Genomic DNA, 19,355 nt, shown 5'->3' with positions numbered 1-19,355 from the left:
GGACTCCCAGGGAAGCTGGCTGTAAGTAATCTTGGAAAGGTCCCCTCTTTGTCACATGCTCCTGATTGCAGTCTAACAAGACTGGACTCCACACCTCTCAGATAACAGCCCCAACCTTTTCGAATTGTATCTTATTTTCAGGGGTGTCTCCTTACAGCCTAAGGGGATCAAGTTAGGTCAGTTTGGCCAGGCCAACTTTTCCCACGGAGGGAGTTCTTTCTATACCCTGGCCCCCACCCCAACTTGTCTGTGCCTCTTAGAAATATTTGCTTATTGCCTCAAGGACACAGACAGGTTCTAAAAACACCTCCCAGGCTCAAGTTTCTCTTCTCTTTTTAACACCTACCTGAAGCTCCAAGGTTAAGGCCTGGCTGCCCTTTCTCTCAGAAACTTCTAGGACACAGGATTTACTATTTTATTGTCTCTAAGCTTGGTGCAGGGTGCTAAATACCATTTTTATAGCAATGGCTTAGGATTTCCATTCAGGATCCAATATTCTTGCTGACATGTTCAATTGCAATGATATACTATTCTCTCCCCTTAAAATCAACCCACAAGTGTTTCAATTATTAGCACACTTGGGAAGATGGCAGCCGGACCACAGCAGACAGTAGTCAGGAGAACTCAGCCATATTCCCCATCTCAAAGCCAGATTCCTAATTCACATAGACATCTCTAAAGGCTTCATTTGTGGGTGCTCTGGAGATGGGAAACCCCACTATATCCTACCTGGGTAAGGATGCATACTGCCGTTCCATCCCCTCAAAGCGGAGGTTGTATGCGCTCCCATCTGGACCCTTTCCAGACACCTGTGGAGAGAAAAGTAATTAGAGTTGAAGATCCATTATATATCCTGGTTACTGACAATGCTTCTCAAAATTATAATCAGTGCACAAATGTTGCAGCTGCCTGCCAAAAAATTCAACCTGGGGAGAGCAAGCAGGCACTCGGCATTGCTACAGGCACTGATGATCAAGGTACAAACATGGCATTTGACAACAGTCCCTTCTTTCAAAAAGGGTCAACTCCTTCCTCTTTCTGTTGCCAGGAATATTCTACACAGCATGTTCTCAACTTTTCAAAAATTTGATGCTAGTTTTTCGGACAGATTTAAAATTATAGACAAACTAAGCCAATGGTAGAGTGAGTTTCTGAATACCCCTATGCCTAGATTGCTAGCTTCTATCCTCTTGTTTTAGGATGGCACATTTATTACAATTAATAAATCAATACTGGTACATTGCTGTTAACTAAAGTTTACAGGTTACTCATATTTTTGGTGAAGATTCTTTCTGTCCCCAGGACCTTATCTCAGATGCCACATCACATGTAATCGCTGTATTGTCAGAGGCTCCTCTTAGCTCTGTTTAAATTAAACAAGCAAACACATTTATTGTATGTATGGGTGGGTATGTGCCTGCACCAGGCCTGCTGCATGAACAGAGGTTAGGGGACAAGTCACAGGAGTTCATTCTCTTCTTCCATCCTGAACCCCGGCAACTGATTGCAGGCTTGGTAGCATGAGCCTTTGTTGTCAGCCTTGGTAGCACGAGCCTTTTCCCTTGAGCCATCTTGATGTCCCCTTGGCTGTGCTTTTAAAAGGCAGTGTGAGCCATTCTGTACTAACAGACTGGTTTTAACTATAAGCCTACTGCGCACAGGACCTACAAAGCCGCCCCTTATATTCCAAACTTCATCTGGTTCTGTCCCTATGAGCAACCACTTGGAAGCTATGAATTGTTCTCTAGATAACATTAGTCTTTGTAGGCTTGGTCCCTCCCTATGTTTTCCTTTTCACCTCTCTGGGACCATTTCCCTTCAGCCTCTGAGGTTCTGAAGTGACCCCATCCGGTAGGTGCTCCATTGTATATTAGATTGCTGAACACCAAGGCCTTCCGCCTGGTCCTTCTGTATCCATCACACTAGTCAGCAGATACACAATAGGCACAGGGAAAACACTTGCCTGTGGCCTGGTGTTTTACTCCTGTGCACACATATACTATCGTGGACCATTCATATGCTTGCTTTTATGCTAGGGTGGCCTTCCTACCCTGAGACCTGGAAAAGGTAAACAGAAAACTTCTACCATGATAATTGAAAAGAGGGGAGGGGACTTTGCTAGGAAACAGGAAACAACAGTGTCAACTAGTAGAAGCTCTTCTAAATAGTATTCAACAACTGAAACCATTTCCTCCTCACCAGGAGTCTTAGTTTTCTCTGCATCTCTGCTGTCCCATCTTGGGCAGGGTGTTTGTGACACACATGGGGCACTGTGGCAAGAGATGCTTCAAAGCAAAGCTGCACAGGCAGGCAGAATAAGATGATTTCTGCTACTTAGTTATTGTGTGAGGCCTTTCAGCGTCAGTCCTGAGAACCTTTATTTCAGCAATACATGCAACAGAAGTGGTAAGGTTATTTTTACATATTTTCATGGGTACAATCATAACCAACCCCAATTCTCTCCTCCAGTTCCTTTGGTATCCCTGGCAACATGACCCCTCCTTACCTCATTATTTCTTCATCCTCTCCTTTTTCTTATCTTTCTTTTTCTTTGTTCCTCCTTCCCCCTCTTTCCCTCTTCCTTTCCCTTCCTCTCTTCTTCTCTCTCTTCCTTTCTCCCTTCCTCCTTTCCTCTTCCTTCTTCCTCCTTTCTTAAAACACACCACTAAACACTCAGTGCTGAGAATCAGAGGCTGAATGTTCAGCACTGAGTTTCCTGAGACCAGGGATGAGGATAGCAAAAGACATGTACACACATGTTAACTGCAAAGAAGAATAAATGAAGAATAGAAATATCAGCCCTAGTTATGAACTGTCTATGGCTTTTGTTTTGTGCTTGAGATAGGGTCTCACTATGTAGCCCAGGCTGCCCTTGAACTCATGAACACCCCGGGTGCTTAGATTACAGGTCTACACCACCACACCCAGAACTCATTTGTTGACTTTTTAGTGGTTTCTTAGGAAGAATTCAAGTTAATTCCAGTGTTGGGTTGAAGAATATTAATGATGGATGTTGGGGAAACATCATGCTTATGAACACTAGCATGGCTCAAGACATTCACAAATCATCATTGTTTAGCCTTAAAGCTACAATTTAACACTTTTAGCATAGTTATCCAGAATTTAGCTGGTATGGCAGTTTGAATATGCTTAGCCCAGGGAGTGGCACTCTTAGGAGGGGTGGGCCTTGTTGGAGTGGGTGTGGCCTTGTTGGAGGATTTGACTCACCATTGGAGAGGGCTTCTGCCTGTCTTCATGTTACCATGCTTCCTGCTATGATGATAATGGGACTGAACCTTTGAAACTGTGAGCCAGACCTAGTTTTTCTTCATAACAATTGCTTTGGTCGTGGCATCTCTTTACAGCAATGAGACCCTAAGACAGCTGGCCTCATGAGGATAGCAGTCTATATTGTGGTGACTAAGAGAGTACTACCCCTTGCCTGTTCTGAGGAGCTAACTAACAAGTGTGTTAAACTCAAGGAGATGTGACACAACCCTTATCCTCAAGGATCTTTCTGTCTTGTTGGGAAAACAAGCATTAGGAATGTAGTGAAAAATGTCTGGTGGAGTACCATCAGGATGCTACCATTTGTAGCACAGATGGAAACTAAAGATGTTAAGAAAAGCCCCGTGAAAGAGACAGACATTGGGCGTGATTTCAAGACAGGCAGGATGTTTGCACATCAAAGATTATTCTGTTCCTCACCAATTGGGCATCTCTATGTGCCTCTCTACTGACATTACAGCTCTGTGGGAGGCATCCATGCAGTTAGCAATCACCCAGCACCTCCTTCATCCTAACACATGCGGCATTGTATTCCGAGTGAGGAAGAAATGCAGCCCTTGCTCTTGAGAAGGCAGACCTGCAAACAATTATGCCCTGATGACATCATGCTAGCATGAAAGTCTGGGGAAGGAGGCAGCACCTGGGAGAGTTGAGGACAGTTTCAGATGGGTGTTGATGCTTTTTTTGGTGATTGAATATGAATGAGGAATTTTTCTGAGGGACAAGAATGAAGGAGGAGCAATAGGAGGCTTCCCAGATAGAAAGAACACGCAGCAGCACAGACCTTAGAGATGTCAGAATTTGGGTAAGGCAGAAACAGCCTTAAAAAGCAGTGTGCCTTTTACGAGTGAGAAGCCCATAGGCCTGCTACTACAGCTGTTGGTACTTCACTGGAGTGGTTTGTGGAGTGTGTGTGATACCCTGATGCCACCACTTCACCCTTTCTTTAAATAGGGTCTCTTTTAAAGGTCTTCAAAGCCAAGTAGACTATAGGCTGGCTGGCAAGTGATCTTTAGAGATTTTTTTTTGTCTTTGCCTTGCTGTCTCTGGGGCAAGTGTGTGCCATAGCTGGCTTCTTTCAGGTGGGTTCTGAAAGTTGTATTTGGACTCTTGCAAGTGCTTGCTGAGTCATCTCCCTGGCTCCTGGAATGCTGTGTGCAAGATGTGTTGTGTATATGTGCACATGCATGCGGATGCACATGTGTGTTTTGGTACATGTGCCGACAGGTGCATGTTGCACATAGAGATTGACAGGGGCTGTCTTCTGCGCTGCTTCCCACCTTATAACTGAGGCATGTCTCTGGTTTGAACACAGAGAACTAATTCAGTTAGTCTAGCTGGGCAGCTTGCTTTAGCGATCCCTTGTGTCTGCCTATAGGGTTCTGAGATTAGATGTGCCATCCCTGTTTGACATTTTCCTAGATGCTAAGGATCCAAACTCCAGTCCTGCCACGTGTGTAGCCATTGCCAATTGAAGCATCTTCCCAGCCCCTCTCCCCTGCAATGCTTTTAAATGAGACTTTATAGAACAAATTTGGGTTTGTATCAAATAGGATGATGGGACCGAGATTTCTCCTATACCCCTGCTCATAATTTCATGAACTCCTTCAATTATCAACACCTCCCAACCACAGCAGTACAACCACGGCCACCCTAACTCTCTGGTTTCTGTCAGGATTCTCTGTTGTATGCTGTGTGCGTTTGGATAAGCTCATGCCATGCATCAACCATCACAGTCAAAGTAAAATGAGATAATGCTGCTTTCCTGTTCGAATGCCCTCAGATCCTCTGTGCTCTGGCTGTTCATCTGTCTTTCCTGACAACAAGCATATGACATCATATGTCACTGGGAATATGCAAATGAAAAGTTCACTGTTCCCAGGGGAGCCAGTGATCTTTTTTGCCTTCATGGTTCTAACTCCCAGAATGTCATATAGTTGGAACTATACACGACGTAGCCTTTTCAGATTGGCTTATTTCACTTGGTAATATGCACTTAAGGCTTTTTTTTTTTTAAGCCCCCATCCATTTGTTGTTGTTGCAGCTTGATAGCTCATTTTGTTTTAGCACTGAATAATCTCCCTCTTTCTGGGTATATCACTGTTTATCCCTTCATCTACAGAAAGGCTCCTTGGTTGCTTCCAAGTTTTGCCAATTATGAACAAAGCTGCTGTAAACATTTGTGTGCTGGTTTTTGTATGGACGGAAGTTTTAACACCCTTTGGTAGATACTGAGGAGGGCAATTGCTGGATCATATGGTTAAAACTATGTTTAGATTTACAAGAAGCTGCCAAACTGCCTTCTAACATGGCTGCGCCATCATGAGCTTCAACTCCGAGAGAGAGCTACTACTCTCTTCTTTTGCAGTAGCACTCTTTGGTGTTGAGTTCCAGACTTTTGACCATTCGAACAGGAAAGCGGCAATAGCTCATTTTAATTTGCACATTCCCAATGACTTATGATGTCATATACTTGTTTGCCACCTGCATGTCTTTGGTGAGCTGTCTGTTAACATCTTTGGACCATTTTAAATGGTTCATTCTATATTGCTGAGTTTGACTAATTTCCTTGTTGATTTTCCCATAACGGTCATTTATCAGGTGCATCTTTTGCAAGAATTTTCTACTGTCTCTGGCTTGCCTGTCCATTGCTTCAATAGTGCCTTTCTCAGGTTAGAAGTTTTTTTTTGTTGTTTTTTTTTGTTTTTTTAATTTTAACAGAGTCTAGCTTACTGATTATGTCTTTCACTGGATTATGCTTCTGGTGTTATTACTAAAATGTCACCATTAAATCTTAGGTCATCTAGATATGCTCTGATGTCATTTCCATGGTACTTCCTGTGATTCCTCATGTTACTGTTGGGAGGTTCCCTGTGGCCACCTGAACCAGTGATGATAAGGGTCTGAACTAGGGGATTTCCCAAAGGATGAAACAAGTTATATCCGTATCTTCAGAAGGTGGATATATAGGACTGACTGTAGATTACAGAGATGGCTCTGTCTGGACTAATGTCCAAGTCTGTAAATTTAGCAAAATGCTGTTTTGATAAGTTTTATCAAATACAATAAAAGGACAAGAAAAGTTTGTAATTTTAGAACAAGGGAACATTTAGACATCCCAAGATATTTGAGGCATTTGAGGGAAAGGCCTAATAGACAGTTGAGCATAAAGGCTTGCAAGTTAGAAGAGATGTCTGGACTAAAGATGTAGAAATGAGAAATATCTAGTATCTTAGGTGCCTTAGTCTTAGAAAAGAATGCCCATAACACAAGAACATTAGGAGAAAGGATGTACAATAAGAAGAGAGAGGACTGCCCATAATATTCTTGAAAGCATTCATTGTGGGGCAGGCAAACCAGAAGTAGCTGTTCCAGAAGGAAACTAGTAGAGAGTGATGTCATAGAAACCCTGAGATGAAGGGCTGAGGAGATAGCTCACTTGGGAAAATACTTGCATCGCAACTATGAGGATAAGAATCTAATGTCCAACGTTTATATAAATAGCCCAGCAAGCAGTGTGTGCCTGTAATCCAGGCATGAGGGAACAGACAGGAGGATCCCCAGGTCTTGCTGAACAGCTGGTCTAGTCCATTGGTGAGTACCAGGTTCAGTAAGAGACCCTGCCTTAAGAATAAAATGGAGAGGACTGTGGAGATGGCTCAGTGGTTAAGAACACAAACTGTTCTTCCAGAGGTCCTGAGTTCAATTCCCAGCAGCCACATGGTGGCTCACATCCATCTGTAATGGGATCTAATGCCCTCTTCTGGTGTGTCTGAAGATAGCGACAGTGTACTTACATACAATAAATAAATAATTAAAAAATAAAATAAAGAGCTACAGAAGAGGATACCCGAATGCTGGTCTTTGGTCTCTACACTTGTTCACATCGAGACAAGGGCATGCGTACTCATACACATGCATGCCAATATCCACACCTCAACACTGACACACATCCCTGCCACACCCATCAAGACATAAGAGTTCTGTGAAGAAAGGAGAAGCCAGCAGTGTCAAGAACATACAGGAAATATCTGGAGGCAGAGGCAGAAGGATTACCGCAAGTTTGAGGCCAGATTGGACTATGTAATGAGCTTCACATTAGTTGGGATACAGTTTGAGACCCTGCCTCAAAACAAATCAAAGACCATAATAGCTTCCAAACACCAAAGTTGTTAGTAGCTTCAGTAAGACAGTGATAAATGTGATATGCATGAGGTGGTGGTGTATTTTAGTCAGCCCTCTCTTTAACTAAGAGCCCAGAACACACACACACACACACACAGACACACACACACACAGACACACACACACACACACACACACACACTCACTCACATACTTTCTTAGAATTTCCTTGAAGCCAGATATTTAACATAGGGCCTGGTATCTGAAGAATGCCATCAAAACAGCAGCTACACTTCAGTGTTTATTCTGGCAAGAATGTCTTCAGATATGCTTGACATTCCTTGGGCATCTTTAGCAGATATAACTAGTTATGGTATAGGCTGTACATGTTCTTAGTTGCCTTTGGATTTGGAAACAGCAGAAGTGGCCCTGGTGCTTGCAGCTTCCTAGCCACGGTGGCTTCTGACATAGATGACTCTCTAGAGCCTAAAGCTTCTCGTGGAAGCAGCTCTGTTTGGGTGCTCTGTACTGCAGTGGGGCTTCAGAAGTCACTCCTGAAAATGCACACAAGGACTTGTTCTCAAACATTCCTTATAGTACTTCAAGCCTTTTACTATGGTGCAAAAGTTATCCCTGCTTAACTAGAATGGACAATGCTCTAGACAGTGAACAGCAGAGAGTCTTAAAATTTTTTTTGGAGTTGGCATGAGATAGGCTTTATTGGGAGCCTTGGGTGGATTTACAGGAAACAGAATCCAGTATCTGTTGAAAAATCCTGTAGTTTCCCAGTAAACTACCAATGTCTTGCTGCCCTGTCTTATGCTATCGTCCTCATAAAACAGGATTAATTTGTTCAAGTACAAAAGTATTTGTTACTATTTCCTAAGTAGAGTAATACACTGAATACTGAAAAAAGTACACTCTAAGACAAATGATCGGTTAACGGAAATGATGGGAATAAAATTGTATTTCATTATTTAAAAAATAAACTTAATTTTTTCTTCTTAATTTGTATTATGGAAAACCATCCAAAGATGACCTCCATTTACATTTCTAAATGTATACACAAACTTAATACTACATAGAATTTTCATGACTTTATTATTGGCCTTTTTCTGTGCTCTTGAATACATCTCAGAAATGTGAATTTTTAATGGCTACATAATATTGAATTATACAGATAAATCATAATTTGTCTAATCTACTCCTATAATTCGATCAGTTTTTAATATCACAATTAGAAACAGTAGTGCCATAGATTAGTGTACTGGGCACAAATGCTCTTGGGAATAGCTATACTGGAGGGTAGGAAAGAACACAAAGGGGCCTGCCAAGAAGACGCCAAGCTTAAGATGTTCTTAAGTCCTCAGGAAGTGAGGCCACTTGAGGAAGGAGTGAGGGAACAGAAAACAGGCACAGGCATTTATAAACTCATTTCTCAGTTTGCTCTTTGCTTAACAAGACTCAGAAATATTCCTGCTCGAAGAGCTCCTTATAAGGAAATTTCCCTCATCGCACACATAAAAATAAGGTCAGTGGCTTTGATCCAATTAATTTTTTAAGCACGTTATCATTCTTGAGATCATGCAGTGATGTGTGAGTGTGTGTGTGTTTTAATATGATGGCCTAAATATAAGCCTGGCAAAAACAATCTTGATTTAAGCCATAACAGAAACCTAACCCTTCACACAGCAGTGCACTGTTAGAGCTCATGCCTAGATAAGGACACATTTATCTTTCTTTGACTGATCCAGCCTAGAAAGTGAAACTTTGGAGAGCTTACTCAAACACAAAGTGCATATCTGTTGGTGCGCGGGCAGGTGGTAGTTCTCTCTAGCAGGATTAGGACAGACTAGAACAAGCCCATGACAGGGCCTGGGAGGAAGGCTGAATCAAGAGGTTTTTAGTCCGCGGGAGTTCTCCAAGTTTCATGCACTCAATGCAGGCTGCAGGCTGGAGCATTAAGAACTTCTTCTTCGTCTTCTTCTTCGTCTTCTTCTTCTTCTTCTTCTTCTTCTTCTTCTTCTTCTTCTTCTTCTTCTTCTTCTTCTTCTTCTTCTTCTTCTTCTTCTTCTTCTTCTTCTTCTTCTTCTAAGCTATTAGTATTTTCTCTGCAAAATTGAGGCACATGGTGCTCACATTCTGGGTTCCTTCAGTTCAGATGTATTTCTGGCCCAGCATTGCTAGAATCAGCAATTTCACTGAGCAATATCCTAAAGAGGCCATTGGATCTGCCCATCTCCCCATTTGCAGATTAGTGTTCGAGAGGAAATAGAGTGCCCTCACTAGTATTTTCTTAAGTAATTTATTAAAAGCAAAGGAATAAACCGCACAGGATTTTCTGCAAATGTCTGATGGTGAGAAGTGGAAATGGTTTGAAATTTAAAATGCATCCCAGCCCCTGCAGGTCAGGATATACCTTTGTCAGGACTGTAATTGATACTTCATAAGCCAATATTTATAAGAGGATTTAAAAGCCATGGTGATGGAAAGGCTGTGTAAAGTTGTACCATAGCCTATTCACCTATATATAACATCCTCATTTACTTAGATCCATTACAAAAAAAAAAATGAGTTTCCCACTGGCAGACACATCCTACGATTAAGATGCGGAGTACGGAAATTCACATGTTATTTAAGGAAATATGCCTTTCATTTCAAGTTGGTTCGGCGACAGAGAGAGCTGAGCAGTGTTGCACATTTCTTTCCATTCTGCGACTCGTATGCAGTTACAGGTCTGGCTAGAAGATGTTTGTAGGAATCGGCATCAGGAGAACTTGGAAAAAGTCACAAACTTGGCTTTGAGCATTTCCCAGCTTAATGCCAGTTTGGTAAGATGCTACACATTCCGAGGAGAACTAAGTGCAATACTCTAAACAAAAATCAGCTAAGCAAAATAGGTTGTTTGGTTGTTTCTCCTTTGCAATGGGAAGTATATTATGTCTGGTCTACACATTCCACAGAGATGTTATCCGGAGAGGAACACACACTCGTTCAAACCATTATTTCTGAAGTGTTTGTTTTCTCTAATTTGACTTCAGTAATTTTGTCAAATAACTGGGTACTCAGCTTATAGACTAGCACAGAACATCTGCTCGTTTAGAAAATACAGCAAATAATTTATTTTAAAAGTAACGCTGGAGTAAGCTTTAAACCATCCTATGCCCACATTTTCTTTCTTCCCTTGCAAATATCACAAGTTAAAACGGAAGCTCTTCAAGTCTCTGCTAGCTTGGCTACATTTACAGTTGTAAAAGTTCTGGTGCATGGAGTTTCCATATATACCTTGCCCATGCACACCTCATTAGCCGAGTAATCGTGCATAGGTAGTTATGATTTTATAGCTGAGTGACAAAGATAGCCACATAATCTGTAATCTGTTCTGTATTATGAAACCATAAACTATTGTGATTTAAGCATGAAATCTAATGCTAGCCCTATCTGTGTACTTTCTGTATGTACCCTGGGTCATGGCACCTTAACAACCTGAACTATCTCTGTTATGATTGTCTTTGCAGAAAATAAATTCAGACATCTCTTGCCAGCTCTGTTTGTGTCTGGGCATAAGATACAGTTACCATAGAAACCATGATTGTGGATACAATTTTACAAATTTGGCTCCATCTCTCTGATGCATGTGTGCATGCCTGTGTGTGTGTGTGTGTGTGTGTGTGTGTGTGTGTGTGTGTGTACGTGACCATAAAGGTGCCTTGCCAATAAGCTTTAAGAGCAAATTCTGGCTCTGTGTCTTTAATTAAAGAGCCAGACACTATTTCTCATTTCCTTTCCCCCATCTGTCTGCCTACAAATGGAGATATTGAAACACTTGGCTGAAATGCCGTTTCATACTAGAAAGGACAAAAGTCTGATGAAAAGATCGGGGGTAGGGTAAGAGAATGAAAAAAAGCATTTCTTAAGAAACCTGCTCATCACCTGTCCTGTGTTCTCCAAGGGTGCAGTGTATAGGGATTTGGTGGTGTTCAAAGAGTCTAGGTACACAGTAGTGAGTAGCGTTCATTTACTTAACTTTATTTATAATTATTTCTTGGGTCTTTACAATGAGTTACTTATTTCTAGCTGTTTCATTTTCTAGTATCTCATGATGGGCCCTTTATTCATCCAAAAAAAAAAAATGACCTTCAAAATGTGTCCAAATATCAAGTTAGAACAGGTATTCACATTATTTATCCCTAGTTTGTGTCACTCATTCAACTGATAAAAGGTTTCCATTCATCAAACCTTCTAGCATAGTTCATATATGTCCTCAGTGATGAAACAGGTAAATACATGTCAATTTTCAGTTCTTTCTTCAAAATGTTGATTCTTTCTGTTTCTGTCAGTGAGCAAGTTCTGGTCACTGCCTGTACCATTACTAGAAAGAAAGGGACCTTGAGGACAGTCTATTAGCCTTTCTGCCTCTGCCTCATTCGCATAAGGAACTGGGAGGGAAGATCTACTTAAGTGGCTTGTTCTGGGCTCAGACCGTCGCAGGGCCCCAGGCTTTGAACAGAGGTGTGTCTAGCTCCAAAAGCAACATTCATTCAGCTGACAACACTGCCTCATATTTTCAGCAGGGAGTATCGTACTTAAAATTTTCTCTTGCTTCTACTTTCATCCCACCATTGGACTGAAGTCGGGGAATGAAGTTGAATTAGGAGATCAGATCCCTTCAATGAACCCTGGAAGGAGAAATAAGGAGACACATACCGGTGGCTGTTTGCAAGCACTTGATTTATCATGGTTGTCCTAACCATAATCACAACCAATGGTGGCCTAGTAACACTCATTTTACATAGATGCAGGAAATCATATATGCACATGTGTGTTTTGTTTCATAAAAGCAATTTCTAATAAGATGCTATGCTTTATAAAATAGCCTAATTTATAGACAAACTTGTAGGTTATTCATAAATGGGTATTGGTTTATTAATTAATAGAAGACCTCATACTGGAAGTTTCATGCATGCTGGGACAATGTCTCCTTTTGTATCACTGAGTTTTCAGGGCCTCAGCTATCACACACACACATATATATGTATGTATACACACACATATATGTATACACATACCCTTTTGAGTTGATGAAATAGAAGTTATCAGTTATCAACTCAGAGGAAGCCAACAGATCAGATTACTAGATTCTTTAAATGCTAGTTATGTTTTTGAACCAACTTGTTAAATCGAAAAGATACTACCAACATGTGTTTCTTTTATCTTTATGTGTGTGATGTGCAAGCATGTTTGTGTATATGCATACATGACTGTACATAGTATAGATGTGGAATTCAGAGGAAATCAGTTATGGTCACCCAACTTGTTATGGAACTGTGTCTTTTTTTCCTTCTCCACTTGCATCTGCCATGCTGGTTGGCCTGAAAGCTTGCATGGATCCCATCCTGCCACTGGAGTGGTGTTGGGATAAAGACACATGCACCAGCTTTTTGTGGGCTCTGGGGATTTGAACTCAGGCCTTTGGCTTGTGTGACAAGCCCTTTACCCACTGAGCCACTGCCCGTTCCCCACTATAACAACATGTTTTTAAGAAGCTTTACCCTTATGAACCCTGTTCCATGCCATATTTTATTTACACAGTCTTGTTTTTTACCATATCCAGTTACAAGTAACAGACAATGAGCTACAAACCTTTTTATCCAGATTTCAACTTGGCTCTGGAGTACTAATTAAAATGACCAGGAATCTTAGTTATATAATTGATATAATTTACAGATCTGCATACGATCCAGATAATTTTTTTAAACCAGTGGGGGAAGTCTTCCTAATGGACAAAGTTACTTAATACCCTGGGCATGGTACCATGGCTCTGAATGGCTACTTCAGAGAGCATCTATTTAATTAATAAAGTCATATTCATCTGACCATTAATGCTGAACTCAGGCCTTTCCCACTAAATTTATAGTAATCAAGTTATTTTGTGACTGCCCCCCCCCCATCCAATGAGTTCAAGTCCTAGGAAAATGAAGGAGGAAAGGAAGAAGAGGAAGGAAGAGTTACCCAGAAGGAATCAGAAAATGGTTGTTCTTTATGGCAAAATGTAGCTAGAAAACCAAACCAAAACAAACTACAAACATGCACAGACAACTCTGTTCTTAAAAAATAAAACTATCTAGTACATAACATTTTCAGCTTCTTGGTCTGCTATTCAAGGCCTTTACTAACCAACAATAACTCCCATTGCATCTCTTTCTTGCTCACTCAATGATTTGATCCCATCAGAAATTGTTTGGATGTTGGGAACATAGTTTCTGCCCATTTCTCTAGTGTTGTTAGTTCTTCCATAATACTCTCAATGCCATAAACCTTGAGGACAGTGGTTCTCAACCTATGCATCGTGACCCTTTGGGGAGATTGAACGATCCTTTCACAGGGGTCACCCGAGACCATTGGAAAACACAGATATTTACATTATGATTTATAACAGTACCATAATTAAAATATGAAGTAGCAATAAAAGTAATTTTACAGTTGCTGGCGGGGTCACCACAACCTGAGAAACTGTATTAAAGGGTCACAGCATTATGAGGGCTGTGGGTGCTCTCTGAGAGTTGGATGGATGGATGGATGGATGGATGGATGGATGAAGAGAGCAACACAAGTGGTCACCCCTATCCCCATCCATATGACAGGCACAAACACAGGTGGACCACTAATAAATGGCTCATGAGAAAAAGATTCTGCAGAATGTAGCTAGATCAGTGACCATTGGTACACATCCTCGAAGGGGAGGTGGAGATTATGAAAGGAAAAATAAAAACTTCCTGAGGAAAAAGGCAAAGGTTGACGAAGAGAATGGGATTATTATGGACTTTGCCTTGTGTTCCAGCCCAGCTCTGAGTACACAGGTAATTCCTGTTCTAAACTTTTCTCCCTTAATCAGATTCTTCAGTCCACCAGAACTCTCCTCCTGCATCAGGCTAGGAAATGCGGATTTCGTTCTTCTGATCAGAAGCAGACATCATCTCAGTTTCAAAGTCTTTAAAATGTGATTATTTTAAGTCAACATTTTAAGTTAGATTTGATATAATCATTTAATTGGGCATTGATTCATCTACACAGAACTCATTACTGAATTCTTCAATTTCACCAACATAATTTCCTTCCAAATTATCTTTTATCTAGATGCTGGAAGTCCTGGTGCTAGGAAAACTTTGCCAAAAGAAAAAGCTTTTAGATTGCTAATACCAGCGACACACAGACCCATGGAAGATCACTGAAGAACAGTGCATGCTTGCCAACTGCCAGATAGGACTGCTTTTCGCATAATTGATGTCATTCTTGCTGCTCAAGTACCATTTCCATCCTCGGATAATTTCCATTAATAGAGGAAGTTTCTGTAATAATTTTTGCATCTTGCAAAACCACAGTGGCTTCTGGACACCTTTTAATCAAAATAATGGCAGTGGGTGAAAGGGGGATGGTTGGGGGGATGCTGCAGTCCAGGCTTTGCCACTGTTTTCAGTCCCGGAAAACTGTCCACAGGGCCCATTGTGTGGCCTGTGATGGTGTCCGCCAAACCTCCTCAGTCTGATCTGATAGCACAGAACCCTGACGGACTTTTTTTTTCCCAAAAAGAGAAATGTGCATCTAATTAGTATGTTAGACAATTTATCTACAAAGATAGGAAGACAAAATATTTTTTAAAGAGGCAAAGAAAAGGGATGGGAAGATGCAGACAGAAGCTCGGTCTGGTGGAACATGCTAATCATACAAGCTGAAGCGTGGCAGCAAGAGGGGGCGATGGACCAGCTGCAAATCCTAACCTCAGACCTGATAGCACATCATTTTAAAAATTCTTCAGGGAAACAAGTGGAGGGGGAGGGGGATGGGAGCGGGGGAGGGGGATAACATTTGAAATGTAAATATAGTGAATATCCAATAAAATAATTAAAAAATATGTTGTTACAAAAATCAAGAACTCAGCTCAGCTTAAACAATTATGCAAACAGACAGCAGCAACAACAACATCAGTTCAGGTTTCTCCCATGACTAAGAGACAGTGTAGCATGGTGGTAGCAGGCAGCCCTGCAAGGGTAGGGTGGGAATACTAGGGTGTGTGTTGGGTATGGTGGCATATGGGACCGATGTGGATGGACAGATGTGACACAGAGCTCACATTTTTAGGCGCCCTCTCCTGAACGTTATCAGCTGAACAGAGAGAAATGAAGACAGAATAGATAGAAGCAGGTGCCTGCTGGGTACCGTTTTCCACTGTTCTAGAGTCACTTTCGGTGCAGTAGAAGGAAGCATCACAGCCTCACTCTTCTTTGCCAAAGGTGGCTTTGAAGAACTTCACCCGAGTTGCATCTGCTCACACTTGACTGGCCTTGTGCAGTCTAGCTGGCAGAGTGCGGAGCTGTTACTTGGGCTAGAAGCTCCTACCCTGTGCAGTAGTAACCTGGGGAGTGGGGAATGCTCTGGACGGGGGAACTGTGCTAGAGATCTTACTAAAGTTTGAGAACCAGCTCCATAAATTGGGCAGAAATGATACAAAAATACTATGTGTGTTTCAATAGTTCCTGATAAATAGATAAAAGAGCTCATGTCTGGGGGAAAAAGCTGCCACTTTCTGAGGACTCTGGTAGGCACTGGTGAGGGGTCACAGTGACCAGTCAAGGGTGGCTTCCAAGTGAAGAAAGAAACTTATGGACATCTGACTGTGGGCTTGGTAGGGCTGCGTTCACACCTAATTTCTCTGACGGATCCATACCGATTTTCAAAATATCTGTCCTGTTTTAAAAATTCACAGTTGCAGCGTTCATTGTCTCTCTCCGATATAAATATAGAACGAGTGGTGTGTAATCTGAAACCACATTCGTAAAGGATTTTCGCATCAATAAAAGAATATTCTTCTGTATTGTCAGACTTGATGGGTGCAGTTACCGTGATCAAGAGAAAAACAGGCACCGAGCAAGTAATGTAAGGCCAGCGTGGACTTTGAAGAGTAAGGCTTGGCAGGAAAGGTCAGGAAGACAGTGCTGTTTGGTACCTCCATTCTTAAAGCGTGCTCCATCCAAACTAATTACAATGGGGAAGTCTGGAAAAGTTTATCACGAAACTGAGAGAATAGCCTTTGGCCTACATGGACGGTCATTAGGAGTGAAGACTATAGGTATGAGCCTACCCACACCACTCACTAACCACTGACCAAGTTAACTTTTGAGCTTCCCTTTAGTATCTGTGATTAATACTAGGACTTATTCAGATGTCTGTCATGAGGATTAAACAGTATGATACATGTAGACCACATGATCATATGTAGTATACTTGTGTGTTCAGTGCAACTTTTATTGTTAATGCAGTGCCAATCCACTTAGCCTTTCTCCTGGTAAGAAAAATAACATGGGTCAATTTCTTCCATGCACTCTAGATTTATTTCTATAAACTTTTAATAAGATCTAGCTAAGACATAGAACTTCTAAGATTCTTCAGTGTTGTGTATAACAGTTTCAGCCAAGATTAAAACATTCCATCCTGCAGGAAGCTCCTTAAACAAGGAGGTAAACAACGTGAGTTAGCTTTAGGAAGTCCCTGAAACTGACAAGATTCACTATGCCAGTGGTCTATTCAGATAGAAGGAAGCTGAGCTGCAAGAAAGCCTGAGGGAAGAGAAAGGCTCTAAAGAAAGCTCCGGGATCAGGATAGATGACTAGATGAAGTGGAAATCAGCTGAGCTGCCTAGAAGATGGTTATTTCAGAATCACTGGGGAAGGACACTCTGACAGGTTGAGCCACCTGCAGACTGTGTAGGTGTTCCAGGCTTTCCAGCTAACCTTAACCCTAACCCTAGCCCTAACCCTAACCCTAACTACCATGTTGGGTGGGCCTTGGTAATGCAGATATTTTTGAGTAATTTCTGCTATTCTAAGTAATCCTTCACCCATATTCCTGTATGTTAACCCTAATAAAACTCATTGTTTCACCAATTGGACTTTGGTGGAATCTGTACTTTGGTCTGTTGTGGCCTCCCTATCTGAGGGGAAATAGACACTGGTGTGTCTCCTCAGGGAAAGTTCTGTCACACAACATTTGGTGATACTGTTTCCAAACCAGCATTGAATGTGGAGAGAGTGAGGACATGGAATTTCTACTTTAATAACGATTATTCTGTGTTTCAATGACATTTTTTAAATTCCTCATGGTTTTCTGCATCATAAACATTTTGAGAATGAACAATTCTATCTTGTTTATACTGTATCTCTTCTTTCTGGAAGTGGAGGTTTGACACAGAGATTCAATATGTCACCCTTGCTGGCCTGGCACCCACTGTGTAGACTACACTAGCTTCAAATGTATTACAACACTACTTCTGATGTCCAAGTGCTGGGATTATGAGCGTGCACCACTGCACACTGGCATCCATATCTGCCTTTCTGTTTGTAATGCTTCTTCTCAGGCACACATTACATGCCTAATAAATAAAGACTAAAGTAGAGACTAAAAGAAGTAATCTTAAAGGCAGGCTGTAGCCTAGGCAGGTAGAGAAACACATAATGCTCAAGTACCCCCAGAAAAAAGACTTGGATTAATTTCGTTAATCTACCTTAAGAGGCTGATGGCATCTGGACACAATGTTCCAACTCAGGTGGGAATATTCGCTCCACGAATGAAGCCAGGAGACCATGCTTAATATGATTTATGCATTTAATAGAATCACTGGAAAGTAGGCACTGTGTGACAAGATTGTGGGCTTAAAGGTAAATACCATGGTTGTGTGTACAGTCCTCATGCTCATGGGGAGAGGACAACAGAGCAGTTTTGTGCAGAGGCAGGGCAAGTCCACCTCCACTTACAGACATCAGCTTCAGATTCTGTATTCTCACACTCTACTGTCACCAGTAGAGTTTTTTACGTGAGTGGAAACTCCGGAGTCAGCCCTGCAGACGGGTGGACAGCCTGTCATTGTTGTTTCCAAGTCAGAAAGTAGCTTAGCATCTGTGTTCAAGGACATGTCGGTTCAGATATATTCTTCTAGAGAGATGAGGGTACAGACTACACAAAAGAGCATCATGGAGCAAATTGCAGGCAGATAAGACAAAGAGAAGAAACGGGAAGAATCCAACACTCAAAACCATTTTCTGTTAGCAAAGAAATAAAACTCCAGCTCTGGTAACTAAACAACGGATATGTTCCTTGAGTGCTGTTCGGATAATTTCTCACACTTCAGGAGGTTTTTCATCTACTTCCTTATAGGTCTGTTCCTTATGTTCCAGAATAGCATGCATGCTGCCTAGCAAGTGATCTCACGATAGACCATCTAGCACTGCTTTGCTTGAGTTTGGTGGGCTCAACTGGAGAACTGTGATGTAATTTACAAGCATCAGCCTAATGCCTCTAACATCTTCAGATGTTGGCCAAAGAACAAGCAGGGATACTACTCATCGATATAATGAAATTAAGAAAAGCGAAAATTTAGGATGGATATTGCAAAGAACTTTTTATGGTGTAATCCATTAGGATGAGGGATAATTTCCCAGGGGGGGGGAGTTGATTTATATGTTAGAAAATGTATCCTGCCCATTCGTAACGTATTTGTGACAAATGTAATGCCATGTCTACCTATAAATCAGATTTACCTTCTGCTAGATGCCCCGGAGTCCATCTTACTGAAGGCTATGCTTATGGGCACTGACCTGAGAGAAATTAAAATCCAAAGGGCCCAATTACTAAAAATATTCAATCATTGTAATTGGACTTCAGTATGGAAAATAACACCATTTTAATCCAAGTTACTGGGAAGGAAGTAGAGTGAGCTGCATCATCTCATAGTCAATTGGCTCAATACAGCCAAAAGATGCAGCTCTCAGAGTGTCTTCCCCAGGGACCGTGTGAAACTTGCTCTTACTTTGCAGGCAGCAAAGCTACATAAATTATACCAGCAATGCACAAGTGAATCCCTGACCAGATGAAGACCAATGACTTAGACT

At 41.5% G+C, this 19,355-nt stretch overlaps 1 protein-coding gene across 4 annotated transcripts in view; it reads right to left on the bottom strand.

Annotated features, from left to right (window-relative positions):
• Window positions 1–19,355, bottom strand: part of PARD3B (par-3 family cell polarity regulator beta) — a gene marked incomplete at both ends in the record, with an annotated part of 962,085 nt that overhangs the window by 49,198 nt on the left and 893,532 nt on the right. For all 4 annotated transcript variants that reach the window (XM_080932740.1, XM_080932743.1, XM_080932741.1 and 1 more), the window contains one exon: window positions 730–809. In XM_080932740.1, coding sequence (XP_080788866.1) covers window positions 730–809 — 80 coding nt within the window. The remainder of the gene's footprint in view (window positions 1–729; window positions 810–19,355) is intronic.

Source organism: Micromys minutus, assembly GCF_963924665.1.
Source record: "Micromys minutus genome assembly, chromosome: 19".
Lineage (NCBI taxonomy): Eukaryota > Metazoa > Chordata > Mammalia > Rodentia > Muridae > Micromys > Micromys minutus.
Note: the sequence above shows the minus strand (reverse complement) of the source record. Positions and strands in the feature narration are given on the sequence as shown.